Raw genomic sequence first — 21014 nt, forward strand, 5'->3', positions numbered from 1 at the left:
CATCATGCATACTAGTGTAAGCATTCACGGTCATTTATATCAACCTTGCCTGGATCTGCTACTGTTCGTCTTCCTCGCCCAAGGTGGCGAAGCTGAGTGGAGTGAAAGGCTAGCGGAAAGAATGTCAGATTGGTGCGAATTGGATATAATCAGTTTTGTACTCACATATCCTCCGGCCATGTAGTGTTTACCATTTGCCTCAACCCAATGTAATCGAAGAGCGTGAAGGAAGGCGGAAAGACCCTAACAAAACGATATGTCAGCCCGGAACTGTGAGTTGTGCACATTGAATATGACAAAGCTTACCTCCATCACACAGAGGATACAGATGGTACCCGCGAACCACACAGCAAACATGACAAACAAGAATAAGCCCCCAGCGATCACGCCACCTTCATATTGTAACGCCAGATCAAGAGTCATTTGCCACAGCACTTCCGACAGTTGAGCGTGTGCAAGCGAAAGAGCCCAGAGACGAAGATAGGATGCACTGAAATCGAAAAATGTGGTAAGTTTAGGTAAACATCCCCCAGATATCGATTTAAGATAACTTACGTATTGGAAATACATCCAAGACAGAACTCGATAGTGTGGATAACTTGATGGACGACGATATCACTCATCTCAAATGGCTGATAAATGCGATCATCAGCTTGATTACTCACTTCAGAGGCACGGCAGCTGACTTACGTGGTCTTCATCTGTGGACTCCGCGACGGCCATCCCAACTTCCTCTTCCTCCTCATCAAGATGTTCGGTAGTAGAGTGTCCTTCTCCATTCTCCTGTCCGGTCAGACCGTGGTATCCTTGACCTTTGATCCTGTTATGCTCCTTCCAAAGCAAGTAAGGCTTGAGAGCTAACATCCATGGAACACATACTAAAGCGATTAAGAGCAAGACAACTTGAATGAAAGCCTGACCGGCGAAAAGTTGTGTTCCAGGTTCGATAGTACCAGGGGAAAGGAACATGTAGATCAACATATTCAGGAGACCAGGAGGTGAGGTGGAGGATTGAGACCAGTCAATGGACCATTTGTAAATAATGCAAATGACCAAGTAACCAAAGATACTGTGGAAGAATAGCATTTGAGGGATGAATTCGGCATAAATGTTCATGTACTTCTTGAAATGGATATGATTGGGTACTTGCAGCGATATAGCAAAGGTCATCTGAAGACGCATGCTCGTGAGCGTTCATAACGTTGACTTGAGATGAGACTACTTACGTGAATAACACCTAAGATGATTGACAATTTCATCTTGTAAGAATTGTTGAAAATCAAGGCATTATCGGCCCCATGCCATCCGGGATCCATACCCATGGCGTAACGATGGCCGGTGGGTATGGCTTCGACAAGACCGGTAGCATTGTGAGGCCATTCCCAAGCTGAATTAAAGATGTGAAGGGATTTTGAGAAGATATCATTGTACATGAATCCAGTGTAAATGGAAAATGTACCCATGAGGACGATGAGGTATCGACCACTGGAAGCCAATTGATCAGTCGGTGACCAAGAAACGAATAAACGCGTGCTTACAAGAAGAAAGTCTCTAAATTCTCATTGACACCGTTTTTTGCGATTTGTTTCTCCCAGAAGATCATGGCAGCGGCAGTCAGGAACATGAGGATACCATGTCCAATATCACCGAACATGACGGCAAACAAGAAGGGGAAGGTGATTACGGCAAACAAACCAGGATTGACTTCTTGGTAAGTGGCTATACCGTATGAATCAATTAAGGTCTGGAAACCTTCGGTGAACTTGTTAGTTCGATGGAAGGTTGGAGGTGTTTGATGAGTTCTCAATTCGGACAGGATAGCGGGCACTGAGGTTCCGGCTGTGTCCATGGCCCTTCGTAGTCCGAGTTGGATCGCGGTGATATCTCTGGATGGACACCATCCTTCGGCAACGAGAGTTTTCCTAGTTTGATCGTAACTGAGAAGATTGAGAGATTTGAATATTTCTTCTTCTCGTCTAACAGCATCTGACCAAGCTTCTAGCTGTTCCGCAATCTTGCTCAACTCCACTCTTCGGGTTTGACCCATGTTGTACAGTACAGTGTCAACGTCTTCAAGTCGAGCGGAGACTTCTCGCAAAGCATCTGATCGTTTATCTTGGGATGAATCGATGTTGTACAAAGTGCCACCCATGGACTCGGCCACTTTTCTGATCTTTGCCAGAAGGTCTTCGCCGTGCGCGAAGATGATGAAAACGTCTTTATGGGTCTCTTTGCCTGAAGTAGGGTCGACGAAAGGTTCCTCAATTTCTGTAGCACAGGTTGCTGTCAGTAATAAGACCCCTACTTCGACTAATGAATGGAAATTTACCAGAGTAGTTCATGTAAAGATTTCCTCTCAGGACTCGCCACAGGATTCTCTCAAAGGTTGGCATTCGACTCCTCTCAATTGTACCGGATACGAATTCGAGATCGAAGCCTGACAGACCAGTCTCACCAGGTAGATTACCATACTCTGCGGCGTGTTCGAGAAGAGGTGCATTGTCACCCTCGTCGAAAGAAGTTCTGATTTCAGTGTGGCGATGTTCGGCCTGATCCGATCTTAATCAGTGTTGCCATCAACCATTTCTTATTGAGAGTTGACTCACCTCGTTGAAGAATCCTGCAGTTTCTCTGAGTACCCATCGCTTCTCCTCTAATTCTGACTTTCTCTTTCCTAATTCCTCCCATGACTTGTTCATATCGGTCAATCGTCTTTCGTGCTCCTTTAGCTTATCCTCCAACTCGTCATACGCATTCTGAGCTCGAGGGCCAACAGTGGTGAAAGGTGGGACAGCAGCGAGGGGGGGGATGCCAAGTGTAGGTGAGAGACCAGTGATCTGAGATCGGAAGAGCCGAAGTCTTCGTGAAGACTCTGCAAGACGACGGAGACGTGGTGTGAATGGCCGTTGGAAAGAGGTCAAAGACGGGTTGAGCTATGAAGATGCGGGTCGGTTAATCTGCTACAGTGGAAGAGGAGAAGTCTACTGACATCCTTAAATTGGAAATTCCCCATTTCCGCTAGTTCTGAGATGGTATCATGAGCTACTTCAGAAGGGATATATAGCTGAACAAGGGACATCTCCTCCGAGCCTATGATAGATTGTCATGTCAGTTATACACCGTAAATCGGGAACACCAAGACTTACGGAAGAGAGAAGGGTAGTTGCTAGACATCTTGCCGGTGCCCACAGTGATGAGATAGAGCCTCCGAGGGGATGCAACGCAGGTTATACTTTGGCAGCAAGAGGATGATAAAGGGAGATGAAATGAGAGATGGGATCGAATAACGGTGCTGTCAGTGACGATGACATGCAATGCAATGCATTGGACAGTGGCACGGACCCCCATTCACAGCCATGTGGCATCGGTTCATGCTACCGGGATTATCATTGATGCTGTGAGTCATATTGCCGAGTGTGGCATTTATATGACAACGTCATCAGACGAAGTTGGTCGATATATCCGTGCAATTTCACTGTTACCCCTCGACATTTGTTATTGAACTCTTGAAATATCCGTGCTCTACTACATCTCAAATATACTTGTGCTCAACGCAAAAATAATGGCTCAATAGCCCAGTAACACTTCTCGAGAAGATCACACTCCTTTTATCTGACCCAAATCTCATTCACCCCTACATCGTCACTCCTTCAAAATGGCCATCGTTTATAGGCTACGCCTGGCACTTTACACAATCCTTCTTCTCGCCGTATCCTTCTTCGCTATCCTGATAGGTCTGGTATGCACCTTGACAGGTCGGCGACTCAATACCAACTACTACGTGGCGAGAGTATTCTATGGTGTAGCTGGGCCTGCAATAGGATGGAAGTTCGATGTCGAAGGCGAAGAGTACCTATGGAAGTTGGAAGGAGAAGGTGGTGGTCAAGCGGGGAAAAAGGGAAGAAGTATGGTGATGGTTGGAAACCATCAAAGGTGAGTGGCAAGAGGTGTCGCATGTATAGCTGTCGCATATTCTTGCAACCAAAAGTATGAGAGCTGATCAAATCGCTTTATCACATTAGTATGATCGATATCCTTTACCTCGGTCGGATATTCCCTAAACACGCTGCTATTATGGCGAAAAAAAGTATCAAGTGGATACCTGGGTTAGGATGGTGGAGTAAGTGTGAACACCAAATGTCTCATGATCGCAGCTGATGTTGGGATCGCGATTAGTGATGATGTCAGGGACAGTGTTCATAAATCGAGGAAACAACAAATCAGCTGTAGCAAGTATGACTCAAGCGGGAGATGACATGAAGAGGAAGAGGGTGAATATCGTTTGAGCACATACATGAATGTGAAGCTGACGTCTTGATGCTCAGATATCATTGTGGATATTCCCGGAAGGTACAAGACATATGTCTCCCGAGCCCGAATTACTGTCATTTAAAAAAGGAGCTTTCTACCTTGCTGTACAATGTGCGTTCGGCTGTGGGCTTTCTTGGATAGGACGAGAGCTGATGAGAAGCGCTTCATCTATAGCTGGAGTACCTGTGGTACCTGTTGTGTGCGAGAACTACCACCGGCTGTTTGACGGAAAGACTCGTTTCAAGCGAGGTAATCTGAAAATCAAAGGTTAGTATCACGTTGGCCGTATCTTTTCTCTTCGCTTTAGCTGATCAGTGTTTGTGCTAGTGCTCCCACCTATACCTACCACCGGACTTACGGCTGCTGATGTTCCCGATCTGATGGAGAAAACACGTGAAATGATGCTACAAACGCTTCGGGAAATATCGTCTTCTTCCGCTCCATCACCAACGTCGGTGTTAGCATCACCCGCCCCGTTGTTAGCACACCAGGAGAACAGATCGAGTTATTTCGCTGTAGAGGATGAGCAAGCAGTAGAAGCTGCTGTAGGTGAAGAAGAAGCAGATTCAGGAAGATCAAAGGTATCTTTGAAAAAGGATGGAAGTAAAGTGTCATTAAGATCTGAATCAGAAGTTTCTTCAGACAGTAATTCAAAACCGAAAAGAGGGAAGAAGGAAGGAAATAAAAAGAAGCTCTCCATAGCGTAAGCTCAGTCGTATTTTTATAGTGATTTTCATATTATAGGTTATCATGCATCACACAGGCTTATAATGTATTTTCCATTTTTCTATTTGGATTAGTATGATATCCGACTTCTTCTTACCTGTTGTTGGTGGTGTTGAGGGTCATATCTATTCACTAGGCGTTGAGATGATGAAAAGGGGACATAAGGTGGGTTGAGTGGGAAGCGTTATCGAATTAGTCGGAACGAGGTCGGAATAATATGTTGCGGCATCGAAAGTTGTGTTCTACTTACAATTGAGAAGCTAATTTATCGCTTCGTGATGTCTAGGTTATAGTGATAACACATTCACATCCACATCGAACTGGAATCCGATATATATCACCTGGATTGAAAGTATATTACTTGCCTTACATACCAATAGCATCTTCAGCAACATTACCAAATTACTTATTATTCTTACCTTATTTTCGACATATAATATTGAGTGAAGGGATTAATCTGGTTCATGGACATGGATCTTTAAGTTCTTTAGCTCATGAAGCTATGTTTCATAAAGATCTTTTGGGTGTAAAAGGTGTATTTACAGATCATAGTTTATTTGGATTTGGAGATGCCGTTGGGGTACTTACCAATAAATTATTGGTCGGTGCACTTCGATCTGCTGAAGGTATAATCTGCGTTAGTAATACTGGGTAAGTAACCTTTCTCTCTCACCGATGAAATATCTGGGCTAAATGACATGGCTTTCGGGTGTCTTAGTCGGGAGAATACAGTATTGAGAGCACAATTAGATCCTCGATTAGTATCTGTTATACCGAATGCTTTAGTAGCAGAAGATTTCACTCCTGATCCATCTAATGTAGATCCAAAGTACAGTGAGTCGACTAATTCATGGCATGCCAGTGACAAGTGCTAAAGAAAACATCGCATCGACACGTTGATAGTAACAATCGTGGTCATATCCCGACTTGCTTATCGAAAAGGTATCGATCTACTCATAGCTTCCTGTCCACATGTTTGCGCTCTTTTCCCAGAAGTCAGGTTCGTTGTTGGTGGAGATGGACCCAAGATGGTTGAGATTGAACAGATGAGAGAGAAATATCAATTACAGGATAAAGTGGAATTATTAGGTACCATCCGCCCAGGTGACGTTAGAGATGTAAGTGTTTTATCATCGTGAGATTGAGGTATCATCTCTCCACCTCGACTTATCTTCCGATGTAAGATGAAATTGGAGCGATATTAACAATGCTTCTTGATCCTGCTCAGGTACTGACTCGAGGCCAAATATATCTGAACAATTCATTGACTGAAGCCTTCGGTATAAGTATAATCGAAGCTGCATGTGCAGGATTATTCGTGGTAGCAACTAAAGTTGGAGGTGTACCTGAGATCTTACCTGAGGATATGATCGAATTTGCTCGAGCAGATGAGGAGGGTGAGTGATTACTGTGACTTTTACAACAATTTTTCTAACCACTCAGTAGCTGATAATTATGAGTGTAGATGTGATACGAGCTTTAACACATGCTATACATACTATAAAAGCAGGTCGACATGATCCATTAAAAGCTCATGAGAGGGTTAAAACGATGTATTCATGGTTTAAAGTAGCTGAAAGAACTCAATTGGTCTACGACAGAGTTACGAAGACGGAATCGAAGTCTCTCTCAGATAGATTATCTAGGTTAGCCAGCGATTACTTCAACAGCACCTCCGTGTCTTGTTATAGCAAAGAGAAAGGGAAGAATGGGAGCTGATCAACAGCTTTTTTTTACAGATACCTATCGTTGGGACCTATTTTCGGTCCGATATTATGTTGTATAATAGCTGTTCAACATTATTTCTTTTGGTTCTTGGAATGGTATGATCCAAGAGATCGTATAGAAGTAGTTGAAGACGAATTGCGGTTTAGCAAAAGTTCGAATAGGTATGTAAAATTGATGATCATAATGGATAGGAATATATCCGCTGATAATACTTCTTCACTTGGAATTAGGTCATAAATAAAGAGAGAATGCACAAATCTTATCGATATTTTTGGTTTCACTTATTCTTATATGACAGGTTAACGAATGCAGCTCACGAATGGTATATCAACCATGACCATAAATGTAGAAGTATCAATTTTATACTCATCACATCATACATATTGTGTTTTCTTGTATCAGCACATATCACCATCCAGCATGTATATATACCTTGAATCATGCTATGCATCTTCGTTCAAATCCGTCTTTGTACTTCCGACACATGCGACCTTCATATCTTTTAGCTCCAAACCATAACACGTAAAGTCACCGTTTTAGTCCAAAATATGCATGCAGTTTCATCCTTGACCTGATATGAGGCACCTTTGATCCCTCTAAGCAGTTGTTATCAAAGTGGTACGGATACTTGACCGAATATCTCAGTACCTTCCCAGGATAATAATTCGCAATCTCGTTCATCTGAATCATGTAATCCTGTAGCGATTTGAGTTTCGATACATGCCAAATCGATCGTCGAGTCAAGTATCAAAACGGGGTGATCTGAGAGGCAATCGTTGAAATCAGCGTTGTTGATCAATCCAAGAGATGGGATCTTTAGTTCCGTATCCGAAAGTGATATTGGAAAAATGGGACACTCACGCCATATACCTGGTGCATAACATAATCCCATATTAGGAGGTAAGATGAATGATTTTACGGTTTCGGGATCCGGTTTACCATCTGTATCCGAGTTCGTCGTCAGCAAGTGTTAGAATTCAGGCGGGACTGTACTGTCGATGTGGCTCACCTGGTGCATCTTCAGCTACTATAACTAAGAATTCACCGCCTGTCTCCAGGGTTTCTTCACTCTTTCCTGCCCACTGTTGATTCATGGATATCAGCAACAACGTCATTATCTACAGAACAATATAAACCACTCACTTCAGCTTTGCCCATGGGCAAGAAAGTTTGACTTGTAAATGGATGCCTTTCCAAATATCTGATATCGAATACTTTTCCTCTTTCCAAACCTACTTTTTTCGTAGCTCTGAAAACGGAGATGCCGGTGATGGCTCCAGTTTCTTCAGGATAAGTTGAGATAACAGGTGCTAAACAATTGTTTTTGGTGGTTTTACCATCTGGAGATGACTCGGAATCTTTGTGAGTAGAAGAAGGTGAAGTGGTGATGATGTGACCGAAAGTAGAGAAGTTTTCAGGAGTGATCAAGACTGGCTCAGATACCGAGATTGACCCATTCGTAAGCGATCTTTGAGACTGAGGAGGTTTTGATGATAAGACACCGTTGGCTTGAATGATTACTTCAGGTGAGACCAGAGTAGCGTTCAAATGAGCAGTAGCAGGGTGGGGGACTAGTGCCGTCAATGTCGTTTGTGAAGGGACGGTTTTGGGTGGGAACGGCGGAATCTGTATGTAAGTAGAAATCGATGGTGCGACTTTCTCAACATAGGCTAAACTAGATGGATCGGGTGTACCGCGCTCAACGATAGCGTATTCAAGATCCTAAATTTCAAACGTTAGCGCTCAGACCTCGGATTCAGAATAGGAAGAGTGGAGTGCATATGTCAGCAACTGAAAAGATAACTTACACCACCAACAGTGAAGAGCGAGTGATCTATGTGCATTGACGCCAGTCAGTTCCTCTTTCATGTCACACTTATTGGAACAGGATTGTATGGATTGTATCACTCACGCCATGTACCGGCATCGAAGGAAACTCCTTGAGCAGCGGTAGCCAAGAATGCTCTAACAGTTTTTAGATCGGGTTTATCATCTGTACCATTCAGTGCGACTACGACGATATAAGATCCTGGAGGTGGTGAATTCGCAGATCGGCCCAGTGGGATGAAAGCTTGAGTTGTGTAAGGGTGTCTATATTATTCGAGTCAGCTTAACAGTATCTAGGACGGCGTGGAAAAAGGATATCTACCTTTCCAAGAGATCGATTTTGAACTTAACCCCCTCAGAGATATCTAACCTGTTTGCAGTTTTGACACTACCCACAAATACACCTCCTGGTTTTCCTACTCCATCAGGATATGATTCGTTGATTTTACCCATTCGATGGAATTTAAACGCTGTACCTTGATTGGCCATAGTTACAGGGATACCTTTTGGTGCTGAAGTAGGTAATGAGAATCCTTGTATCACCTGTCCGAACGATTTGAATGCTTCTACTGTTAATGGCAGGACTGGTAAGGCAAGTTCATCTTTAGGCGTGATGGTTGCTGAAGGTGATAATGGATATCCAAAGATTCGTACTCTTTTACTGCCTCCATCGGGATAAATCGTGTATCGGATATGACTCCATACGCTACCTTCTTTCACGCTTCGCTCAATATCGAAATAATGTTGTCTGTGAGGACCAAGAGGTTTCTTCTCGACTATAGTCGTCCATTCTGCATTCAGTATATCTGTGTCGTTGGTGATGTATGTAGCTTCGATTGCACATGCCTTTTAGGGTGATCCATCAGCTAAATCTGAACATTGCGATTTCGGGGTTAGAGGATATGGACATGATAACGCAGAGTTCGCCTATAATGAGGTTGTTCTATAACGAGGTGCTCGACTCACAACAGGATAGTTTCCAGGATGGAAAGCAGTATCAACTTCAACATAACTGATCAAACCTTCCACACCTAATTTAGCTATAACCCATTCTTTCCTTTCTTGGTTCGCCAATGGACCAGAGGAAGAGTATTTTCCACGTTGATGTTGTGATCTTCTAGTCTCCCATCCATCAGACATATCGATTCCTCTACCGGGTAATAACAAATTTTGAGGTGGAGAGAAATTCGCGTCTGAACACGAAATTATCCTCCCTCCTATCAAAGGAGACAATAAATCGATAGCTTCAGTTGATTTGTAGTTTTCAGGTAGGGTAGTTGGTATTTCAAGTGAAGTTGGAATTCCAAATGCTCTGAACCTAGCCTAAAAAAGCGTTTCGCAAGAATGAAGAGTCAGTGGGTTTCAGTTCTTGTTCGTATCACATATCATCATCAAAATGGAGTGATCCGAACTGACCATACCTCCATCAGGCATCATTCTAACCATCAATACACTCCATTGACCTTTTTTGCCTTCTTGATCAAGTTCGAATATGTGTCTACTGTTAGGTCCCAGATCTACGACCGGTAAGATCTCTTCCCAGCCTTCAGTAAAAGGTGTAATCTTCCCCGGCTTGTTCTTTGATTTCAAGGAAGAGATAGTAGAAGACGATAGAGCGAAGATCTGAGATTGAGGTGCTTCATTCCCGCTGAAATGGGATGTATCAATATCCACATATGAGATTGAACTTGAAGGTGTAGCGAGACGAATAATGACCCTATGAATTCATGTCAGGTAAGCTACTACTGTTGCGCATACACAAAGAGGTCATCATTGGTGTCGAGAAGGCAGAAAGAGTTGAGGTCGGCATATTGATTGTAGGGCTAGAAAGAGAAATGGCTACACGTACCAGTCAAATTCAGGATTATGTCTTCTAGATTCCCATCCATCGTATAGAGCCCCATTGGGTCCAAATTGACCTTTGAGAGAGATTGATGGCTATAGCATAAGGGATCAGCAACTTACTCAAATATAGACATGCCTCATCTTTCAACCAGTATATAATATTCTTATATATATCTCCTCTGCTTAGCCTGTTTACAATGAAAATCACTCACGCCGGGTTTGATCAAATTCTCCTTTGCAGCGAAGAAATCATCAGAGCACGCAATGACTTCACCTCCCAGCGCAGCTGAGGATACCTCTAACAAGTTAATGCACATACAGCAATCAGCCAACCACCTCCGGTCCACGAAGTTTCGGATAGACAGAGCAAATAGGTTAGAGGCACTCACCGACGTAGTTTGATCTAACGGTAGAATCAAATTCTTCTAATGGAATTTGTTTTGGTGTATATGACATTGTGGATGTTTGTTTTGTCGACGGTAAGATGTCGTTTTCCTGTGCTTCGGTGTCACAATGTGCTTTAGTTGGTTGATATGCGTACTCCTACGTGTACTGGTATGCGTTTTCGAATGACTTTGCAATGACTCGCTTCAGTTCGAGGATACGTTGCAACGATGGTAAGAGTGGTATCTTATCGCGCCGAATGGGAGAAGGAACCGATCAAACCGGAATTATCTCGTATCATCGGTTAGATGCGGTCCGAAAAATGACATGTTAGATGTATTCAATTCAATTGGCAGACTGCACAAAGTAGATTGCTGGCACAGTATAGTGCTCAGCTCATGAGAATATGATCTGTGAAACTGGGCCACGTCTAGAGGAAGGTGCAAGCTGGGCATGTATTGTCGTGTCCTTGTGGGTGATAGGTTCCGGTTAAGGCGACCTGTGATAGATTCTGAGCCTTTGTCGGGCGTATGTGCTATCTGGACGGAACTCATCATAGTAACGTGTCCGTGAACAATGCATAAGAAAGTTTCAAATCCGATCGTCAACGTTCGACGTGAACATTTCATTGATAAACTATAGAACATCTAAGGGAAAGTCCGTAATTTCAAAGCACTTTTTAGGCTCATCACCTAGGTAAAAAGGTGAGAAGAGGATTAAGCGAATATGCCAAGTAATCCAGCTACGAAAAGGAGAGCACCAGACGGGATAGTAACGAGTTGACCTGCGGAAGTAGATCCAGAAGATGCAGCGGCCTACGTTTCGGGGCATATTAGCTGAAGCTGCAGACGGGACATAGAAGAGACAATAATACAATAATCAAGCAGGTATGAGAAACTCACAGAACTAGCAGCTGCTGAAGTTTGAGATCCTGATCCAGCAGCAGTGGTTGATGCACCTCCAGTTGGGGAAGCTGTAGTGACAGCTGTAGTGGTGAGTGAAGCGGTTGAAGTGGCACTGAGAGTACTGTATGGTTGAAGATCAAAATCAGCTAAGCGAACCGTTTTATGATTACCACAAGTATCAAGACAGGGAAAGGGAAGGTACATGATCTTTGATTTTGAGAATTGGACCGTACGAAAGTGACTGAATAACTCACGATTGTCCTTCCTTGACTTCAAATTGATTACTCTGAGCTAAAATACCATTATCTGAAGAACCCAAGAAAGAGATTTGATATCCTTGTCCAGGCGAGATATCTTTAGAAGGAGTGTAGATGAACGACTTTTCAGAAGTCATGACATCTTTTTGAATGACTTGTTTGGCTGACGAGCCAGGTTGTGAGATGTAAATTGAGAAGTTTCCAGGGTCAGTGGAAACGGACTAACACGGGAACAGTGTGGGTGATAGGTTGGCAGATGGTTGATGGTTGATTCATGAGGAGATGTTTTGATCAGAAGCAGTCCAGGATGCGGACAGGAGGGGTAATCATGAGCATCGCATAGTGAGACGGCGCAAAAGAATGGTAGGCAAGTGTGTTCAAGCGGGTTGTCATGCGGATATGTCATATCGGTAGGAAATAGAAAAGGGGATAAAGCAATATCAGTATCATGGACAGCTTCCATATCATCGATAGAAGTTCACTTACGTCCCACTCGATCATTTGAGAACCGGAGCTTGACCATCCTGTCGAGTTGTTTGGTGTGGTGATTTGGATAGCTTGAGCTGCAATAGCGAGAAGAGCGAAAGGAAGTAAAATTTTGGAAAGCATGATTGTTATTGTCTTTTTCGTGGGAAGTCGATTAGATGATCGTGCAGGTCGTCAGAGTGTGTCGTGTGGAAAGACTGAGTATTATGAATGAGAGTGAAGAGATATGAGAAAAAGAGAGACAGAGATGAAATGAAAGGGAATGTAATTATTTGAATGTTTGTTTATAATGGGATTTCTGAATGTCGTAAGAGAGAAAGAATAGTTGAGCACCGCCTATTGACCGGGTCATTGGCTCGTTTCAAAGGAACAGCATTGGTGCATATTCTCACTGCATTTTTTTGTGGTCTATGCATGGATCTCATCTCCTCGCGAACGCCCCTTCGTACAAGTGGACTGACATGGCATGAAATCGTATGCATGTGTCAGGAAGATGGAGATCCCGCATACAAGATGACAGAAGCGATGACACAGCCTCACTCGGGCATGTTGGATGGTTAATATACAAGGGATTATGGGTTTTTGATAGGACAGATGACATCGCTTTCAATCCTACGACGGCTATGCAGATGATACCTGTCTCTGTATTGTCTATCATTATCATGGCAACCATATCATTCCACTTTGAATCTCAATTGATATGAATATGAATGATTAGTGAGGAAACCATAAACGCGCTACGGTCAAGGATGAAATGGGAGTGCGACTGGTATGAAATTGCCATTTGCGGTAATTTTCAGTGTCCACTGTGATCTATTTTTGTTTGTGATGAGATGTGATGTGAAAAAGAAAAGGGGGGAGAGAGTTGAACCTACGCGGGTCATTCATTTCCATTCGTTTGAGAAACACTTTATTCAACATCATATCACTTCATCGACACAAGTCTCCTTGTATCAGATCAAACTATTATTGGCAGGACAACGAGTGAAGATACACAAAATGAAGCTTTTATCGCTTCTTCTACCTTTCTTACCCATAGGTACGCGTTATTCCCTTCTCTCCCTCCTATCTTCTGAGCGTAGACATCCTTTCTTGCTGACTTTCTGTTCTCTCTGTAGCATTCTCACTCTCTACGATCTACTGGCCGGTGACCAATCCATCAGCGACGAATCCATGGGTGATAGGAAATAACAATTTAGTAGCATGGACAACAGGAGGTGGAACAGGGATTGAATCATTCGATATTCAATTACATAATTCCAATCGATCAATAATGGTCGGTTTCTTGCCTATCGCATTGAGAGTACCGATGGAGAAATTACCTGGGAAGAAAATTTACGGTGGTGAAATCGAAGTTGATTTAGTCAATGGTTTACCTACTGGAGAAGGTTTTTTCTTGATTTTCATGAACACCTATCACGGTGAAGTTTATGCTAAAGTAAGTCGCTTTGTCATTCGCGAGATCTGGATTGACGAAATGGCAAACTGACTCTGTTCGTTTTAGTCACCTAGATTTACAATCTACGACGCTCAACCTGCCAATTACACTGCACCTGGTAAGTTCCATTGTCAACCCATTATTACATTATAATCCTTTTTCGATCAAGCGTTGTTGCGCATTTTACTAACCCGCACTTCTTAGATCTACCAACGGCGACAGTTACAGCATCGCTCACTACCGTTCCTAACCCAACTCAACAATGGGCAATCACACTTAATGGTATTGATCCCGATGCGACTGGCACAGCCACCAACTTGGCAGGCAACGCAGGAAGTGGTACATAATCTGGTTATATTGTTATCTTCAAGTGTATTGTGTACCATCAGCAAGGAGAGCGAAATATCGACTGTGTGCGTAACATATCGGAATGTTGGATGTCGAGAAAGGATGTGAAAGGAAGGGGATGTTTTACGGACAATTTTACCATTTTTGCCATACCCATATCAACATACATTTTCAAATTATAGAGGACATGCTCTGCGTTATATCTATAACAAGAAATACTACGATTCACTTCTTATGATCACATGATGAAAGCTATCTACACTACACATAGGACCTCTTCACTTGTCGAACTCTTTTACCGAAGTCCTTCGGGTTGTGCGTTACTCCAAGAGCGATCGCTGGTCATTGTCACGCACCGGGTTGTGCTTGATTATACCAAGTAGCACATTTCACACCTAAGTCTCACTAACAAGATCCTAGCAATATAAGAAGGGTCAGTTTGTCCGCTGACTCGATAGGTAGGAGTTGCTGCTTGTCGTGAAACTTAATCGAAAGTGTCCTAAGAGACTGCTTTAGGGATGAGTGGGGGGCGGAAGGAGCAGGGGGAAGGTAGGAGCAGGAGCAGGGGGGATGAAAGAGGAATTGTAAAAAGGGGGAGATGGGGAAGTGAGAAGATGTAAGGGCGTAAGCAGGTAAAGTGTCGGCTGTTGCAATCTTGTAGAGTGATACAGATCTATGATCTCTGTCGTGGGAGAAGGATTCCTCGGGACGTAAACAGACACTCTTGACCGATGATCGTATATGCCTGGACATGCAGTACAGATACGCACATATACTAAGTACGTCCGCGGTTCTCCTTAGCCCACGACGATCATTATGGTCTAGTATTTTTTCAAATGTTTCAAAAACCCTTGCGATAATGGATAACGTATTTCCTGATAACGAATATACAATTGAGCAGGCTACGTAGGATGACAAAGTCGATTTAAAACGATAGGTAACAATGCATGGATCAAACACTCCAACTAGGCAATTTGCTTACATGTTCAATTCTATTACCATTATCCTTTTCCGACTACAAACATGAGGCTATAACGAGACATATGTGATTATACTGAATTGTTTATTAACCATCAACCCCCATGAGATGACGAGCCCTAAATCTTCTCATCGACAGATCCCACGGCGGTCTTCTCTCCCTCGGAAGGTTGGAGGACACCAGCTTGTCTAGCGGGATCGGCGAACACTCGAGTAGGTTCATTGAGATGTCTGAAGCATACTGGGAGAATAATAGCACAGATGAAACAAGCCACAGCGAGGGCGACGTAAGGCCAGATAAGGTAAGGGTCTTGAATAGCGTTCGCGCAAGCTAAACCGATAGCGGCTGAAATGGCAGAGGAGAAAAGACAAAGGGCATAAACCAATCCCTTCATCCTTGCTGGAGCACGAGTATAAGCCAACTCGTATCCTGTTACCATGACGAAGATTTCACCGATACCAGGAACGATTTGAAGTGGTGCCAGAGCCCAAATGGATATAGATGAAACACCATCTTCACATGTCGAAGCTGCGTAACCACAGGGAGAAGTGTTGTATACTCTCCATTGAATAACGGCACCGTAAATCATGTTGATACAGCCGAGCATGAAACCGATCGATAATCGAGTCATGGGTTTTAATGGATATCCAATCTTCTCAAAGAATGGGTAGAAGAAATAAGTGATGATTGGAGTGAAGACGATAATGGATAGAGGGTTCAAGTTATCGATGAGATCGTTGGGAGCATTGTTGAGTGTGACTGACGAAGACAAGTTGTTCTCTTGAGCACCGATACCACCGTCGGCCATGATGAAAATAGGTGTGAGGAGGAAAACGACACATGCAGATAATGATTGTCTCATTTCATCAACGAATAAATCGTCCCAACTGATTCTGGATTTATCGATTGAACCGTTTTTAGCGATGAGGTTTGAAGGTTTAGCTCGATTCCAAAATTTGTCACCTCCCCAAATATGTTTCCAACCTCCGTCGGCCAAACAAGTTTTGATGACTCGGAAAGCTTCGAGCGTGACTGAACCTTGAGGAGGAGCTTTATAAAGTCGTTTGTAACAGATGAAGAGGACAAGAGGCATGACCATGTAGACGAGACCTGGTACCAAGAAAGCTAGCCAGAAACCGACGAAACGAGACGAGTATGATGAAGCGATGGCGAAGAAACCACCAACGTTGATACAGAAGTAAAAGACAAGGAGGTATCGCTGAACGGTAGTTTGAGGATCGACAATAACTTTTTCACCTGAAGGTAATGTTTTGAGAGTAGGCTTTTTGACTGGGATTTGATCACACATCAATGTCGCCAAACAAGGCTTGATGAATCCAGAGGCGAATGATAAAATGTATAATCCTAAAAGGAATGGACCGATGGCGTGACCACCGTGGATGACATTGGGGATGGCACCAATGACCAATAACAAGTGGGCGGCGATACCGACACCAGTTCCAACAGCGATGGTCTTGAATCGACCCCATTTGGTGTCGGCGACAATACCACCCAAGATAGGGATGACATAGGCGAGGAAAGTGAAAGCGTTGTAAACAGCTGTTGTAGTGACGGAACCTTTACCCAAAGCACCAGCGGTTTGATTTTCACCGGCTTCTCCTGGAGCGACAGCTCCAGCACCGTTACCTCCTTTAGGAAGTGGTCGGTTGACGAAATTCTTGGTAATAGTTGAACAACCGATGTATGAAGCCTAGATTACAGGTCAGCGACGCAACCACACTACAGGCATCTTCTCCACTCACCCGCTCGGCCAATTCCACGGCACACAACAAGACACTAACCCACTTCATCTTGGCGGGAATCCTACATATTCGTCAGCGCATATACGTACCACACTGAGCAGACTCACTTTCTCAAGGTAGAGAACTCCTCATCTGTGGGCTCAACGTCATCAGTGACGTAGTCGAGAGCACCAGTAGCAGCGACAGCGATCTCAGGATCGAGCGAAGTCTTGTCCTTGTGCATATCGTTGGGAGTAGTGGTACTGGCGGGAAGACCAGTGGGTGGGATAGGAGCTGACTCCATGTCAAGGATAGGTTGTTGGGAAGCTGTATTTACGAGTTCAGCAACGACATGATTAGGTACGAAGGTACGAAAGAAGCTTAAAATCCTTACCCATTTTGCATTCAAGGCTTTTGTTTCGTCAAGTGGCAAAACGATTATTGAGGGAAGATTAGAGATCAGTAAATTTCAAGTGGTCTTTGTCTTGATCTTTATGTAGAAAGCAGGCATCTATCTCGGTCAGATTGATTTACGAGTCAATCCGTTATCAGCACGACATCGTTGGCTCCACCTGGTAATATCCGACAGCATCCGCATGGTTCGCCATTTGGACTGTCTCTGATAGGCTACCTCATTCAAAGACAGCGTCTTCCGAGTCGATTCATCTACTTTACCATTCAGAACTTCACCCCATATGCCGTATCCAGAACCTCATGGCGACAAAAGTCAATTCCCTTGAATGGGCCCATGTGTAAGGCTTTTTTGTTGTCGGTCGGGTGGAGTCGTCTAGGTCAAGATGTATTTTTTACGCTGAAGTTGTACTTGTAAAGCGAATTTGGTTTAGTCGAAACGAAATATTTCCGAGTGATGAAATAGGGTCATATAAGGGTTTCAAGCGAAACGAGCTGAAACCGCATGGTCTTGACAATCACCATAGCTAATAATTCCTTTTACGTTTCTGCATGTGCTCTGTGATCTTCTGGGTTTGACGCCTTGCCATTTCATTCCAGCTGGACACTTGGTGCCAAGGACTGTGTGATTCCAAATATAGCGTCAACTTTATATTTCAGCATGCCGAAGAAGTTTCGCTCAGCGCTCGTCCACTCGAATCTCGTCGTAGTGCAATCCAATCAACTTCGCCTCAAGCGATGGGCGCGGGCGAGGAGGAATATACCAAAGCATAGTCCTAGTAAGCAGGACACGCCGTGCCATGAATACTCAGTGAGAGATGCAACATTTTTCCGAAGAGATCAGTAGAAAAAATGGGTGGCAAATGCTTGAAAAAAGCTAAAACTTTCAGGTCGCGTAGCTTAACTGCCTTAAACGTAAAGTCCGGACAACAAAAAGTCCGGGACAACAAAGCAAAATACAGGGGTGAAACCTTTAACATAATCCCGACCGCATGGGTCATCAGCGCATGCGGACTTGTAATGTTAACGTTATTTCCTCTCGGGTGGCGCCCAAATCTGATCGAGTGGCACTCGGACATACTGTGATGCATATGTTCCTCTGGCACCTCAGTATGTTCGAGTCACCATATGGTAATTTATGCTAAATTCACATTACATGTGTATTCTTATTGAAATATATATTTATCTGCAACAGCTGATTCGTTGAGGTTGCTTAAAATAGATATGGATATCCATCTTGGTACTGATTATGATAACATGACTGATTGCGCGATCAAACATCATTCGCCAGATTGACTTCACATGCTTGCGACCCACATTGAAATTCGACCCACATTGAAAGAGCACGAGGTGCATTGATACCGCATGTACACTAGGTGACGTCAACGGAATCACCTGATGATCCCTGCCCATGTAAACAATACCGAGTCCTGTCATACGATATGCAATCGGTAGCTCGGTCTGGAGATAAAAGCAAACTCAGATGTTTCGGGGATTCCTCCATTCTATTCATAACTTGCAACTAACTCGGGAATAGCTTCTGATGCTTGTTTGTGCCTTATTGCAACCCCTTCATCTGAGTAAGCTGATCTTGAAGTTTGGTTAAGAGAGATTAGCCCGTCGTGAATGCCTGATTGGACCAAGTTTTAGGTTGAACCTATGAGAGGATCCACTTTGGGCATCCTGGAAAAGCCAGACAAAGCGATTGTCAGTGTAGATCATGGAGAGGTCAAAACAGCAAATTATGTCTAAGTCGGTGCATAAGCATTAAAAGTGATAAACAACCTATATGTATATATATATATGGTACTTTTTGTAACAAACTCCTCATCCGCACCATCCAATGCAAGTCAACTAGGTCACAACCCAGTCTCTACATAATAGAAGCCCAGATCTTTCCTACAATAGTCTTGGGAGGCTCTTCCTCGTATGACTCAGCTTCGATGACATCCAAACCAGATACAAAGTCCATTTCGGTTGATCGAACGAATCGAGTCTTCTTGATGAACTTGTAACCAACCCACAAAATAGGGAAGAGCCACAAAGGAAGGTAGTTGGTGATGAATGTGGCGGCGTCAAATCCGGTATCTGATTTGAGGAATACGTTCCAAGCTGAGAAGAAGAGGATGATACTGATCAAAACAATGGCGTACTTTGCGGCGAAAGCGTGGTAATTGAGTCTGGCAGTGTAAGGAAGAGATGATTTGGGAATTCCTTGATCTCTAAGACCCTTTTCGAATCTGATGTAGGTGAAACAGATACCCCACCATGTCATAAGACCAGCGGCAGCTGTCAAGTTGGCAAAGTAACCGAACACTTTACCGGCGGTAGATTGAAGGGACATGTAGGCAAGAGCACCGAACATGGCACAGAAGATGATGGCGACATAAGGAAGACCATTCTTGGTGGTTCGTGCAAAGATCTTGGGGGCTTTTCGGGAGATGGCAAGACCGTAGATAGCTCGGGAAGAGGTGAAAAGATCGGAAGAAGCAGCGGACCAAGCGGAAGTCAAAAGACAAGCGTTGATGATACTGGGGAGAGCGGGGATACCGGCTTTTCTGATAGCGATGACGAAAGGAGAGGCAAGAGCGGTACCAGAGTTAAGAGCGAGACCTTCTTCGTTGGAGGGAACAAGGATACCAATGATGAAAGTACCACCAAGGTAGAAGACCAAGATTCGGATGTAAACTTTCTTGATTGATCGGGGAAGATTTCGTCTGGGGTTCTTGGCTTCACCGGCAGCGATGGCAACGATTTCAGTACCGATATAAGAGAAAGCGGCTTGGGTGAGAACTGCCCAGAAACCGAGGAATTTACCGAGAGATCCTTGGATACCAGAGTATTGAACAAAAGGTCCAGGGTCTCTCCAGTATCGGAAACCGGTGGTCTCGTGGTTGGGACCACCACCAGCGGAGATGATGATACCGAGGATGATTAAACCGACAATGGTGAGGACTTTGATAGAAGCGAACCAGAATTCAGCCTCTCCGTAAGCACCGGCACCAAGAAGGTTGATGACAACGACAACGATAAGACAAATGGAGATCCAAAGAGCGTTGTTGATTGTTTTGTTCCAAAGATTGATCAAGACGGCAGCGGCGGAAAGTTCGGCGGGAAGAATGATAACCCAGTTGTACTAGTAAAGGGGTTAGCAAATAATCGATCGACAACTCGATCGAGTGACTCACCCAATAGTTCCATCCCATTGTGAAAGAAAGAGCGGGATCGACGAATCGCTCAGCGAGTTTGATGTGACCACCGGGGATAGGAAGGAAAGAGATCATCTCTCCGAGGGAAATCTATGAAACGATCAGTGAATGCAGCCAGGAGCCAAAACGTGGTGGCACTCACCATGACTGAATAACAGATACTACCCATCAAGGCGTAACCCAAGAAAAGACCAAGAGGACCACCGTGGGCTAATGCAGAACCGGTACCCAAGAAAAGACCCGTTCCGATGACACCACCGATGGAAATCATTGCCAAATGTCTAGCTTTGAGCGATCGTTGAAGACCCTGGTGGGCGACAACCTCCTCCTCATACACAGGTGGCACATGGGTGCCGTCGACCTGCTGGTTGTAAACATCCCCATGCTTCTTGTCGTCGTATTCGGGCTCGAGATTCAT

General features: G+C 44.0%; 7 protein-coding genes across 7 annotated transcripts; 2 read left to right on the top strand and 5 right to left on the bottom strand.

The window, feature by feature from the left end:
• Window positions 1-58: 58 nt before the first annotated feature.
• On the bottom strand, window positions 59-3174 carry IL334_004595 (uncharacterized protein; the record flags this gene model as incomplete). Its single annotated transcript, XM_062936312.1, has 11 exons — window positions 59-109; window positions 166-243; window positions 307-490; window positions 556-632; window positions 691-1170; window positions 1227-1485; window positions 1539-2268; window positions 2330-2549; window positions 2607-2933; window positions 2990-3090; window positions 3147-3174. The coding sequence occupies 11 exons, from the start codon at window positions 3172-3174 to the stop codon at window positions 59-61; spliced, it is 2535 nt and encodes an 844-aa protein (XP_062792363.1).
• A 481-nt stretch (window positions 3175-3655) lies between these two features.
• Window positions 3656-7002, top strand: IL334_004596 (uncharacterized protein; the record flags this gene model as incomplete). The annotated part of the gene is made up of 13 exons (XM_062936313.1): window positions 3656-3933; window positions 4023-4120; window positions 4177-4271; window positions 4326-4422; window positions 4486-4578; window positions 4639-5014; window positions 5112-5202; window positions 5324-5688; window positions 5756-5871; window positions 5941-6155; window positions 6266-6434; window positions 6503-6683; window positions 6777-7002. The coding sequence occupies 13 exons, from the start codon at window positions 3656-3658 to the stop codon at window positions 7000-7002; spliced, it is 2400 nt and encodes a 799-aa protein (XP_062792364.1).
• Window positions 7003-7375: 373 nt separating this feature from the next.
• IL334_004597 (allantoicase) lies at window positions 7376-10893 on the bottom strand (the record flags this gene model as incomplete). The annotated part of the gene is made up of 12 exons (XM_062936314.1): window positions 7376-7527; window positions 7627-7707; window positions 7775-7847; window positions 7909-8487; window positions 8574-8599; window positions 8678-8856; window positions 8915-9438; window positions 9559-9915; window positions 10009-10309; window positions 10442-10530; window positions 10650-10735; window positions 10827-10893. The coding sequence occupies 12 exons, from the start codon at window positions 10891-10893 to the stop codon at window positions 7376-7378; spliced, it is 2514 nt and encodes an 837-aa protein (XP_062792365.1).
• Window positions 10894-11537: 644 nt separating this feature from the next.
• On the bottom strand, window positions 11538-12592 carry IL334_004598 (uncharacterized protein; the record flags this gene model as incomplete). Its single annotated transcript, XM_062936315.1, has 4 exons — window positions 11538-11636; window positions 11724-11847; window positions 11981-12204; window positions 12470-12592. The coding sequence occupies 4 exons, from the start codon at window positions 12590-12592 to the stop codon at window positions 11538-11540; spliced, it is 570 nt and encodes a 189-aa protein (XP_062792366.1).
• An 876-nt stretch (window positions 12593-13468) lies between these two features.
• Window positions 13469-14254, top strand: IL334_004599 (uncharacterized protein; the record flags this gene model as incomplete). The annotated part of the gene is made up of 4 exons (XM_062936316.1): window positions 13469-13508; window positions 13588-13907; window positions 13974-14025; window positions 14112-14254. The coding sequence occupies 4 exons, from the start codon at window positions 13469-13471 to the stop codon at window positions 14252-14254; spliced, it is 555 nt and encodes a 184-aa protein (XP_062792367.1).
• A 1098-nt stretch (window positions 14255-15352) lies between these two features.
• Window positions 15353-17280, bottom strand: IL334_004600 (uncharacterized protein; the record flags this gene model as incomplete). The annotated part of the gene is made up of 3 exons (XM_062936317.1): window positions 15353-16945; window positions 16998-17058; window positions 17105-17280. 3 exons carry the CDS (start codon window positions 17278-17280, stop codon window positions 15353-15355), a joined length of 1830 nt encoding a protein of 609 aa, XP_062792368.1.
• A 1980-nt stretch (window positions 17281-19260) lies between these two features.
• Window positions 19261-21014, bottom strand: IL334_004601 (uncharacterized protein; the record flags this gene model as incomplete). The annotated part of the gene is made up of 3 exons (XM_062936318.1): window positions 19261-20523; window positions 20576-20686; window positions 20739-21014. 3 exons carry the CDS (start codon window positions 21012-21014, stop codon window positions 19261-19263), a joined length of 1650 nt encoding a protein of 549 aa, XP_062792369.1.

This window comes from Kwoniella shivajii, chromosome 6, assembly GCF_035658355.1.
Source record: "Kwoniella shivajii chromosome 6, complete sequence".
Classification (NCBI taxonomy): domain Eukaryota; kingdom Fungi; phylum Basidiomycota; class Tremellomycetes; order Tremellales; family Cryptococcaceae; genus Kwoniella; species Kwoniella shivajii.